The sequence below is a fragment of the Caloenas nicobarica genome, chromosome 2 (genome assembly GCF_036013445.1).
Source record: "Caloenas nicobarica isolate bCalNic1 chromosome 2, bCalNic1.hap1, whole genome shotgun sequence".
Lineage (NCBI taxonomy): Eukaryota > Metazoa > Chordata > Aves > Columbiformes > Columbidae > Caloenas > Caloenas nicobarica.
In genome coordinates, this window is record NC_088246.1 from 10,798,988 (window position 1) to 10,811,720 (window position 12,733).

Consider the following 12,733-nt stretch of genomic DNA (forward strand, 5'->3'; position numbering starts at 1 on the left):
CTGTTCTCAGTCTAAAAACTAAATTATTTTTTATATCTTCTTATATATTTTATTTTTATATAACTATGAATCTGGAACACTGCAGAATATAGTTTGGACTCACGAAAATCTGGCCTGTTTTGTCTTACTGTCATGAATAAAAGTTTTAGATACACTCATTCTAAAACAAAAGTCCCCCAGATGATGTTCAAAATGGTTTCTGATACCATGTACAGAGAGCAATCCATACAGTAATGGCATTTTGCATACCTAAGCAGTGAAAACATGTTCATGGATTCAACCACGTTGTTATCACCTTGACGATAATCTATAAATCAGCACCATCTTCAGAAGTTAACTTGCTACCTTACTGCTCTCCTAAAATGTATTGTCCTCTGATTGTAAGGAATACTTTTGAATCAGTAAATACTTGAAATACAGAGTCAAATTCTATGAATTAAATCAAAATTAACTGAGGCAAGCACAGTTGAAGCCACTGGGCAGTATCAAATACACAGTATTTTTATTTCCGTAAAAGAGCAATCTAGAAAAGAAATGGTTTTGCAGTATATGCAAACCACATAGTGCAGTATATGAAGATCTCAAGTCCAATATCTTGCCCATCAATGCTAGAAACTCAAGCTGTTTCCCACTATGAAGAAAATTTTCTGACAAAAAGGACTTTATATCAATTTCACTATTTTGGGGATTGCATTTCTTAAAATCATTGTAGGAGAAAGCAAAATTTACCATTTTTAATGTTCCTAAAATTTTATGCATTCCAAAATGTCCTGGGGTATGTGTGTTTGGGTTGCACTTAAAAGCCTGTAGGACAGAATAGACCACGTAAAAGAGTGTGTGTGTATGTGTATCTGTATACCAAGATGATATCACTCTACAGAACTATAGATATTGTCTCTCTTGCCAACAATAACCACTGTCACTCCTCAATATCTTTTAAGTCATGAGGAAAACGGCTTCTACAATGCAAAGAATAGCCAGAAATATCCCAACATTGTTTTCTGCTATGGGAATCTGCATGAATCTCTCATTCCTGGACAAATTTTGCAACTAAAACTGAGAATCTATGGACTTTGAATCAGTTACAGCTTTGTTTTGGAAGAACATGAGTCTGAAAATATAATTAGTTGCTCAGAGTGTCATTCAATACTTCTTTTTGTTGGCTTATTCCAGAATAAAATGTCTCCTGTGGACGAAGCACTGTTTAAGTCTGCCTTTTTAAGCCAGTCATAAAGTATAGCTGGCTGATCTGAGACTAGACACTGTGTAATCTGGATAAAAGATGTTTTGAATTCTGACAACTAAATTCACAACAGAAGGCATATTTTATTAACCTGATGATAGTCAGAAGAACAGGGTTTTCATTCATCTGTCTGCTCTTTTTCTACTGGTGTTTTCAGTGCTGTCATACAATTGGTTTCCCTTTATCATATAGACAGTGGTTTTAGTGACGTGTTTAACTCAGCCTCAGTGCCAATCTATTCTTCATCATTTGCAAACCCTCCCAAAAAACTACCAGGCAAAAAAACTATTGAAGACTTACCTGCCTGTGTCAGATCCTTCAGATGCAAATATATCAGGGCGTCTGGTTTGGATTTTGTGAATGGTTGAGAGTTCCTGACCAATAACATGCTGTGTATAATCATCTCGCCAGGTAAAACCTGATAAATAACAAAACAAACGAACAAAAAGCAAAACCACTATTTAATAACTTGAAATTTTGGCAAAATATGTCTTATGTAAACCATACTAAAAACAAACAAAAAAGCGCTTTTTTTCAATTGGAATCCAAGAGCGAACTACAGATTCTTCTCTCCTGTATGAAATTTTGTTAATCAAACCTTCCTTACAATAGAAGAAAGACACTAGATGATGTAATGAGATTTTGAAAGACTTTATTCTTAGCAGAATTTTAGCTAGCTACGAACTAGCTTTAATAGATTAAAAAGGGTTACTTTGGACGGCTGTGGAAAAGCTCTCACTAGCTGGTATCTGTTGAAATGTTGCTTCACTTCTTCCCCATTCACAGCACATTGTCCCTTTGTTTTCTACACTTTCAGAACATTAAGGAGCTGCTATCATAGCGGAAATAAGTATTTTGAGTTTTAGTATAACACATGTGGAGGGCAATTTATGTTATCTTTATACTTAAATGTTGTAACAAAGAACTTTACAACAAGGGGGAAGTGCAACAATGAAGGCAAATTCCGGTGATTACTCATTAATTACGCACACTGCCAATCTCATGGTAATTATACTTGAAATAATGATATAACTCCAAACATAACTGTTACCCGGTTTGTAGATTTTAGATGTTACGGTAACACTTTAGTTCATAGCACTTGCCCATGCAATTATCTGTAATTATCTAATAACTAAATATCACATAATTGAAGAGAATATCTGCTTTTACACCATGCACAGTAAAACACCACAAAACCCTCAAATTACTATTGATAAAAATTCCAGATACAGTTATCCTGATAACATCTTCCTGTAAGAAACCACCTTAAGAAAAGTCTTCCCTAGCACCAGATGGAAGGGAATGTATCTGGTTAACAGAATCAGCCTCAGAAGGGGGGTTTCTGGTTCAGTCCCTATTTCATGCGGACAATATAAACTTCATCACCATTTGCAGTCAGGCGCAGATTTGTTGGTACAGACAGTCTCTTAGGATGCAGCTAAAGCATCGTCAGCCTCAGTAGAACCCAGAACTTGGGCACCTCACTCATTGGATGAGTGGGTTTATCCAGTGAGTTACTAAAAAAAAGAGCTCTATACTTTAGATTTTTCTACTACATTCAGTTAGAGTTCACTGTTTGCTTAAGCCCAGAATTTAAAAAGGAATCTAAATACAAGATCTCTCCATTCTGCTAAAGCAGACAGTTACGAGTGTGCAGAAGTAAAAATTACTTTCAGATTTATCAGCCTAAGGAGGAGATACTTAAAGAAGTTAGGTATAAGATTAAACAGGCCTAGGAAGTGTTCAAACTGTGCTGTTTTCTGGGATTTAGACAAGTTTTAGGAAATAAAGTCCTTATTTATGCAAGATTTAGGTGGACTGCATCCCAAACTTCATTTTTTTCACTAATGTAAAGAATAATAATAAACAATCTAGAACCAATGTAAGTATTCATGAAGACTTCAACAAACAACAAAGTTCTCTGATGCCTCTCTGACACTTCGCTTTTGCTCCTTCTTTCTCCTTTCTTAAATAAAAATGTTACTCAAGTTTATTAAGGAAACACTTCACCTGAAATCATGCTAGATGTTAACGGCTAGAGTAAACGACTGCAGACCCTTGGGAGGGGGAAAAAATCTTTATCTCTATCTAATCTCTTTTTAGTTCTGATTAATCCTTTTCAAATGCAAATCTCACCTTTTCAAATGTGCCATGTAAGTAGAAGGATTCAAATAATTTCACAAATCTCAATCTAAGGCTGCACAGAGCATGTTCTTATGTGAATACACAAAAATTAGTCACCATGCACCTACTATTATTTTGATGTAGTGTTATTAAAATATTTTTTACATGAAAGTTTATATATATATATATGTGTGTATATTTGAGTTCTCTGTTGCCTAGCACTACACATTTCTGTTTGTTTTATAAATTGATGCAGGAGAAGAAACTAAGACAACATCCAAGTACAGAAGAAGGTGCAACAAAATAAGTTCAGCTAAAATACACATATATTAAAATCATTAGCAGAGCTATGAAACTACTAATTTATGAACTATGTGTCCAAAATAAACACAGTTTCACTTCATAACTCTAAGCAAATACTAGCTCTATTAAAGGCTAAAGAATACACAATAAATAACAAACTTTGAAGAAAAAACACACAGGATTACTCTGAAGAGTTTTGTTCAAATTAAAGCAAGAGGAGTTCATCTTTGGTACCTGCATACAGACAGGGAATTCATGTCTCTCAACCCTGAGCAATATATACAGCTGCAGACAGAGAGTCAACAGTTACCTATGTTTTTATGCCTCCACAAAAAAAGGGGTTTGGTAAAAGAGCATATGAAACCATTGCAATTCCAGTTCTCACTGGTCATAATAACCATGTATCTTTTGTTAACTTTAGTATATTTTCTTTCTCCTGCAGCACTATTTTAACATTTTCTCATAATGTATTTCAAACCAGTAACAAGTATACCAGTCTTAATACTGTAAAAGAACACAAATGTGGTGTTAAAGAAGAGCAAATAGATAAGAGGAAACTAGAATACTTGTTATAGAGCTTAAGAAACTAGAATTAAGGGAATATGCCCTTTATCCCCTAGCACTTCTAACTCAAATAAGAGTTAGAACAAATTATGGATGAAAAATGCAAATTTTAATTAATTCTAAAATCCCCTTGTCAGTAAGTTAATATTGCTGTTTTTTATTCAGCTATCTTAGGAACGGCAACATGTCTAAAGCTAACCCCATGCCAATCATTTTCCAGCATTGTTTCAGTTTCAAAAAAATCTCTCCCACACGCTGAGCTCAATAAAACAGCACATTCAAGAACCATAATGCTACACTGACAGCTGCAATCAAAATTAAGGTTGAGAAGGAGCATATGACGCCGTATGGCGATTTCCTGTTCCCTTTGTCTCCGCCGTCACACGTAGCGCCAGCTCCTGCCTCGCCACCCAATTATAACAATTTCTCTCCCCTGGCTGAGCAGGATCACAGCCGGGCTCTTGTACACACATTACTTCCATGTCACTAGTGGGGAACGGTAGAGGGCTATGCCCAACCCTCGATTAACCATCCCCCCGGTAGGTCCACCAGAGACCTGCATCTCCCAACTGTGAATTCCCACAGACGGACAATGCCAAGAGAGAAGGAGTCTGGTAGACACCAGACTGATGCGAATACGATGACAACAACAACAGCAGCAGCTGAACAGCACTGTTGGTTGTGAGTACCCACGAAAAAAACATCAGTACAAATTTTCGACTGAAAGAGTAGCACTTTTCATTGGTATCAGAGTCTAAGGTTTATTTTTTTTTTTTAACTTGAAACTCCATAATCTAAATGTCTGTGAAAAGGGAATGCTAGTCTAGAGACAGTGAAGACATTAATACCTTTAGTAAACCCAATCTGCACATTAAAACCAATGGAGTTGCTCCAGATATGACCTGGTCTTTCCTTATTATCATCAGGTATCTCCCTGCATCTTTTCTTTCCACAGCACAACTAATTGCTATTATTACCCACAACTACAAAAATAATAATGAAATTATTATTGTCTGGTCGCCATTATGTTCAACACTTAGCAATATCTATGTCAACAGAGAGCACGTCTAAGAATTATTTTATTAATTCAAATCAAATCAAAAGCAAGAAGCGTAAATAGTGAAGAAAATAGTTTTCACAGATTCATATTGGTGGATATATTCGTTTTTGTCTCCAGAAGTAAAGCCAAGGTCCTTTACACATTTATCATACAATTTCACTTTTAACCTGCTTAATTGGTTGTGCTGCTACACCAATTACACAGAATTATTGAAAAATAATAAAAATCCAAATATGTGCTTTCTTCTTTCAGCTGCTCATGTTTATCTAAATAATGGCATTCTTTCATGTGGTTTTGATTCTGTTTTTCATCTTAGAGAAACTTGATGCCTCTCCAGATACACCTGACGACATCTTTAATACATGTAAATTATATTAGCAACTGTTGAGAAGATACAACTGCAACTTTTCTGTCTCAACTTATTCTATTTCAGAATTATTCGTACATTATTTAAGGCCTCTGAAGGCATAGGCAAGAAAAACAACAGCCTTTTAACTTTGCAGAAGTGTTCTGGTGTAAAACAGTAGAGCCCAATTTAAGTCTTTAATTTCTCAGCACCTGAAGATCTGACCATGCAAATCTTCCTGCTCAGACTCCCGACCCTTTTCCTGACCAGTGTGGCTGGGCCTGTGCAGGGCTCTGAGGGCAAGTCCAGTGAAACCTGGCTCTGACAGGATAAACCCATGAGACTCTTCCAGCTCTGGTGCCACTCGAAATAGAAAATTATTAGTTCTGCATCAATATACTGGCAAACAAAATGATTTTTGAGTACCAAGTCCATTCAACGCAACAGGCAATTATTACATATTGGCAGAAACCTATGTAATAAAATTTGATCCTTGTCAAGAAAATCTCCATATAAAGGCCAAAAACCCTCAGAAGCATTCAGACTTGAAACCAGAACATGTTACTATTTTTGAGTGGTGACGTTATTTTTTTTCCCCAGTTTTTGGTGATGTTATCCCATTTTGTCCCTACACGGCGGATGATAAAAGGCGTTTTTCTCTGAGCTACCTTCAACTGCTACTGCATTTCAGCCAGGAAACTCTCAGTTGTAGAGCTCAGAGACTTTCATCCCCCATGCCATGTGTTGCAAATTGTTAATGCCTACCTTTAGCTGTCAGAATGTCTGCAGAATTGGGAATGATTGTCTTTCTTCCCTGTTTTCACACCAGACAGGTCGACATATAGACGTGCCTTTCTCCAGGCTGCCTTTCCACGTTCTCCAGAGGAGCCGCAGTTGTTCTCATCCCAGACCTCCATTTTCAGAGCTCAAGGACATGCCCACATGTTCACTGAAATATGTTCACATATTTCAGTGCTGGCTAAGTCAAAATTGCAGCTTTAATGCTGAGGTCACTGTGCATATAACGAAATTCATTCTTTCAATTGCTATATTCTCTACCTAAGAATGCAGCCAAAAGGTAAGATCCTGATGCTTCCTGTTACAATAAAAAAACCCTAGAACTTCTTCTGAAAGCAATTTTGCGATACAACTCTCAATGGCAGGCTAATGGCAAAAATCATAATAGAGGTTAAACCCACCTCTGCACAGTTAAGCTCACTACCAGCTTCTCCTATAAGTTGGTGCACCACAACATTTTAACTCCCCTGTATCTTCGGTTTGGAATATCTGTTCGCTCTGAAAATTGTGACTAAAGATGGTTTCTACAAGATCAGAACAAAATCTGACAAGACAGTTTTGAGCTACACTTCCATGAAAATGTGCTCTAATTATTTCTTTTTCCTCTCATCAAACATCGTATGGTCTTCTAGATAAAAAGAAAATCTGGTACAGGTTGTACTTGAAGAAACTACTTGGAGCTATAAAGCAGTCATCACCACTCTTTTTCAATCCATTTCCTGGAAGTCCTTGGGAGCTTTGCTGTTTCCTTCCCTTTCCCACCGCGTTCCTGGGCAGCAGTGACAAGTACCAGATTCGCAACAGTGAGTTTGTTGCCCTCTTTTGGAGCTTCTAGTAGGATCTCCTCTATAATATGCAAGAATTTTCATTCAGCAGCGATTCACTCACACTCGCAGGCAAAGAGTTTCCATTCAAATGAACAGATGAAAGGGCTGCCTAAGGATTATGGTTTCAAATTTTCATATATTGTTTTATTATACATAAAAGTGATAATCTCCATAGAATTAAATTACCAGCATGATCTTCTTACAACCCTGATTTTAATTTACTCTAAGTAACTATCCCAGAAGGTGGAGGAAAAGCTTTTCTCTTCAGATTTCTAGAATTTCTATTATTTGAAAAAGCCAAATGAGTGCTTCATTTGCCAAGGAGATTATAAAATGTTCTCATAGGACTGAGTATGCAATGTTTCCTTCATTTCAGTTCTTGTAGGCAGCTACAAATAATTGGTTTATACAAGAGAAAGTTTCTAAGCGTTACATAAGATTTTTCTGCCACCGGATCTGATAGTAATAAAAGAATAATATGATAATGCAAAATATATCATCTAACTTCCAAGTAGAATAGGCTGCTTTCCAAAGACTAGCACAGAATGGATACATGAAAAAGACTTCCCAAATCCTTGAGATAAATTCCATGCTATTCACTATGTCATATAATCCTTTCATAAATTGATGACCCTCAACCTTGAAAGTAGACGGTTCCATTCGCAGAAAGGCTTTTTAGGAAGGAAGAAATGCAAAGGGGGCTTCTTGCACGGTTACAACTTTAGATTAACGTTCAACCATAACTTAACTCATGGTCAGTTACATCTTTAAATCGAATGGCTCTCTGCAGCATCTAGGCTGTGACATATTTATAAAAACCCAATCAAATCCAATTTATAGTGAGTAAAGTTGCACCTTCTGTTCCTCCATTTCCTTCTTCCCCTGGACGATGCACAGACATGTCCTCAGTGCTGTCAGCCCAAGGAGTTTTCACGAACATGATGAAATATTCACATGCACCCCAAACAGTGATACTAGAATAAAGATGAGACTGCTTTGTTTGTTCCACTGAGCTTTGAGCCCACCTGTATTAGTTGGAAATCACATCAAAGTGCATGTGAATATTCCAGATCTAACCCAAAAAGCCTGATGTTAGTTCTACACTGCGAAACAGCTCTCTCTACTACACGAATCCTCTGCAATCTCCTCTTGGAATAAGTGGCAACCTTTCATTTTCTGTCAAAATATCACTCATTTTTCTGTTCCACTCTCCTTCCTTTTCTATCTTATTACTTCTTTCCAAGTCATCTTACACCACTCTAAACTTTCGTTCATTCGTCTCATAATGAAGGATATCTTTAGTATGCAGAAATTGGTTGTAATGCAAGACTGTACAATGCTAAGAATGGAGATATTGTCCAAATAGTAGTTAACAATGCATATAAAACCAGCAGGTCTTCCTTCTCATTTTATTTTATCCGTTTCATTTCATGCTAACAGTGGGATGACAGCCTTATTGTCATGAAAAATATAGTTTCTGGGAAAGGACTTTTGAAGTGCCTTCAGTCTGGGAATTAAAACATCACCCATAACAAGGTAGAATTGGTCGGAAATGTGTAGAAAATTAACTAGATATACAGGTTACAAATATTCTAGCAAATTATCTCAGATCAACCGTTCTTCATGTATTTTTAAATGCCTATGAGCAGAACTGATCTTTCAGCTCTGCATAGTGGTTCTCACCCTCATTTTATGTAACTGCTGAACTCTTATTGTTGCTTCTGAAAAATCAATTTTTGGCTGTCAGAGGAGTGCTTTCAATTGCACACGCAAAGTCAACACCCAGGAATGTCAAGCCGGGCAGCACAGCACAGGCTGCAGGTTCAAATCCATCTCCATGTTTGGTTCCGAACTAAGTCTCTAAGACCAACTTACAGACCACTGTACGAGGCAGTATGGAAGGAAATTGAGAATGAGTCAGTGCAAAGGCTTCTGCAGGATATTCATGATGTATCTTGAGGGAACTGGGGCTGTTCAACCTTGAGAACAGGAGGCTGAGAGGAGACCTTATCGCTGTCTACGACTACCTGAAAGGAGGTTGTAGCATGGAGAGGGTTGGTCTCTTCTCCCAAGTAACAAGTGATAGGACAAGAGGAAATGGCCTCAAGTTGCGCCAGGGGACATTCAGATTAGATATTAGGAAAAAATTCTTCATGGAAATGGTTGTCAGGCATTGGAACAGGCTGCCCAGGGCAGTGGTGGAGTCACCGTCCCTGGAGGGCTTTAAAAGGCTTTTGATGAGGTTCTTAGGGACATGGGTTAGTGCTACAGTTGGGTTATGGTTGGACTCGATGATCCTGAGGGTCTCTTCCAACCTAAACGATTCTGTGCTCACACAGAGGAATCTGACATACTTGAAACATTTTCTCTAGCAAGGGCCTTTGGTCCCCTGCTCACCATGCTCTGTCCTGCATCAAGACCAATACAAATTAAAGCAGAAAAAAAGTTTGTGTGTTTTCTGTGTTTGGTTGGTTGGTTTTTAATGCTAAGCAGAAAGTCTATACATAGTTTGTGTGGAATCATATCCTCCATTTCCACTGTTAAGCCACTTCTCTTGGAATGTAAATTCCTCCAGGAAGAGGCCATGTATTGCATGCATTTGTACAGTATCTTTCTACATGAATAACAACAACCATAACAGTAATTGTTATTGTTGTTATTATTATTAATAAAAGCACAGCAGCTGCAGAAGTTAGGGTTCCCTTAGGAACCTTGTAAAGATCTTGGTGGCTGAAAGCTGTAAGTTTCCCACAGAAGCACGTTAGCCAAGTCAGTTTGCCTGAAGCAAAGATGAACAATATGCAGGTCACACTGCTCCCCAAAAAGCTGATTAGTGCTCCTTGGGTTTCATTTTGAATTCACCCCATCCACAGAAAATACACACTGTGAATCTGTGCAACCCTGAAAGGCAACGTAGCATTTTCAGCCAGAGGAGTATTTGAATCATCCTTTTTTCTGTTCTTTTGTGCACATAAACTTTTGGGGTTTTGACCTTCCAAGGATTGCAATGGAGGCTGAAATGCACTTACTATACATTGCATGACAGATATTTTTTCACTTAAGCATTTTTAGCCTTTGCATCTCAGGGCTCTGATTTACAAGTCAATTACAATTAAAAAATTACATATACCTGTCAGCGAAAGTGTAGTGTATGTCCATGTATTTAGCTGCTGTCCAGGGGTAAAAATGAGATTATTTGACTTATTTTAGCAAACAATGAAAACAATTTAGTGAGAGAAGCTCTGACTGACATGATTTCCTATCTGGTATTCATTTTCCCTCCCTTGTTTCATGGAGTTAATACTTCAGTGAGCTTTAATAACATTTTTGGACAATTCATGTAATGCTGATTCACATTGATGCTTTGTCAGCTGCACACACTCTGATTTCTAGTTCTCTCTAGCTTCTTTACTGCCTTCTGGGTTTGTTCTCTCTGAAAACTTAAAATATGCCATGCTACGAGCTGTGATTCAATTTTACCACAATGCATCACAGTGCTACTAAAAGGCAGAATTTTTTGAATCTCGGAGTGACTTTTTAAGCAAGATTGTCGACAAATTAAAATGTTTACACTGGAAGAGCTAGCACAATCTGATATGAACTGAAAGCCTCTAAAATTTCAGTCTTTGTGAACATAGTTCCAGCTGATGTCCATTCACAACACATCACTTCATTCAAAAAGCTACATCACTTTTTGCTCACAACCACCAAGAGATGCTGGGTTTAAATGTCATTTACTGAAAACTCTGACATTAACAAAATGCCTCAAAACATTCCACAATGACATGGAATTAGGGACATGGTTTAGTGCTAGAGTTGGGTTATGGTTGGACTCGGTGATCCTGAGGGTCTCTTCCAACTGAAACGATTCTATGATTCTATGACATAACACTGAAATAAAATACACAGAGTTAATATAAAACTCCTATAATTCTTAGGAGAAATTTTGCCTTTGCATATTCTATGCCTAGCTAAAAACTGAATATTCCAAAATACCTCCACTAACTTCACGCCACCTAGGTCTAATATTAACTGCCCAGACCTGCTATACCCACTGCGTGCAATCAGAGCAAGAGAGAATGTCCTCTGAGCAAAGACCCCGATTTGAGGCGTCACCTGGACCCTCAGGCTGAGCCACAGGGCAACGAGATCCGGGAGAGGGGACTGAAAGCACCTTTGCCATCTTTTGAATCTGCCCTTCAACCTGCAATGCAACACAAACTCACTTCTCTATCTGCAATACGGGTATAACAAAATACAATTTCGGGGTTAAAAGTTGTATTGCATTTTGTGAGACATTTGAATATTGTAGAACTGGGCTGACATAAACGAAACGCAGTGACCAAAACAGAGTCCACCAAGAGCTACTGCCATGTGTCATTTGTGTCATTAACTAAGTGGCAGGTAGTTGCTTTTTTTCATTAATTGCAGTGTTTTTCTACTGCTTAAGGACTGGCAACTAATATCAAGGAAGTGAAAGTATTTTCAAAAATATTCACTCCAGAAATTTGTCCATCAGCTGTTTTGAATGGCACACAAAGCAGCAAACCTCCTTCAGAGCAAATGCTGTAGTGAACGAGCAAGAATGTTAAAGCATTTCAAAACCATTGGTGGCATAGCTCGCATTTCTCTCTTTTACTTGGTATTGTTACAGAAGGTAAGTCTTCTGATCAGTGGCTGCCAACTTTAAGAAGTAGCAATATATTTCTAAATAATCAACTGCTACCTATTAACATACTTTTGATGTGGTGGAACATTCATGTGCCTAATTTTCCACTTCCTCGGGGTACCCTGGTTAAATGTCACATGCATTTTTCTCCCATGTTAAGAAAACAAAACTTGCATATTAATTCTTTTTAGGAGAAACATAAATGTGATAAGAAAGGAACACTGAATATTCTATTCATCTATAAACTGCTCCAATAGGCACATTAAAATAATACAGGAAAATGTAATGCAGTCTTAATTATTAGAAGTGTTACCCCTCTGTTTATAACAGTCATGATAAGTGAAACCTGCAGCAATCAATCTGATTGCTCCAATAGCAGTTTAAGCTAATTCACAACAAAAGACAAAGTTAAAAAGCCAGACTATTACATGTATTTTACAAGTACGCTGTTATTTAAAATCTCTGTTCCATTGACCAGATTTCTGATTCTTCATAATGAAACTATGAGCAAATGTCCCTGTAAATGTATCCGAGAGTTAAGGTGTCCAAGAGCTCTATATATCCCTCCTTATCTGTTCCTAATATAAGAATAAAACCACAAAGAATTCTCCTTTTCTTACTCCAAAATGCTTGTGGTTCAGTTCCCCAAATCTGTAGCCCAGGAAGGTAATCTACCTAGAAAATGTTTGCTATCATGGCCCCAAAAGGCACAAATCATCTAAAGGAAAGAGCAAGGAAAGAATAAACTATCAACAATGTTATGCTTCACCCATTTACCTGCTACAAACCTGGCCTTTAT

The 12,733-nt window shown here is 37.5% G+C and overlaps 1 protein-coding gene across 1 annotated transcript in view; it reads right to left on the minus strand.

Moving 5' to 3' along the window:
* Positions 1 to 12,733, minus strand: part of PTPRN2 (protein tyrosine phosphatase receptor type N2) — a 652,409-nt gene that overhangs the window by 425,668 nt on the left and 214,008 nt on the right. The window contains 1 exon segment of the mRNA XM_065628527.1: positions 1,544 to 1,661. Coding sequence (XP_065484599.1) covers positions 1,544 to 1,661 — 118 coding nt within the window.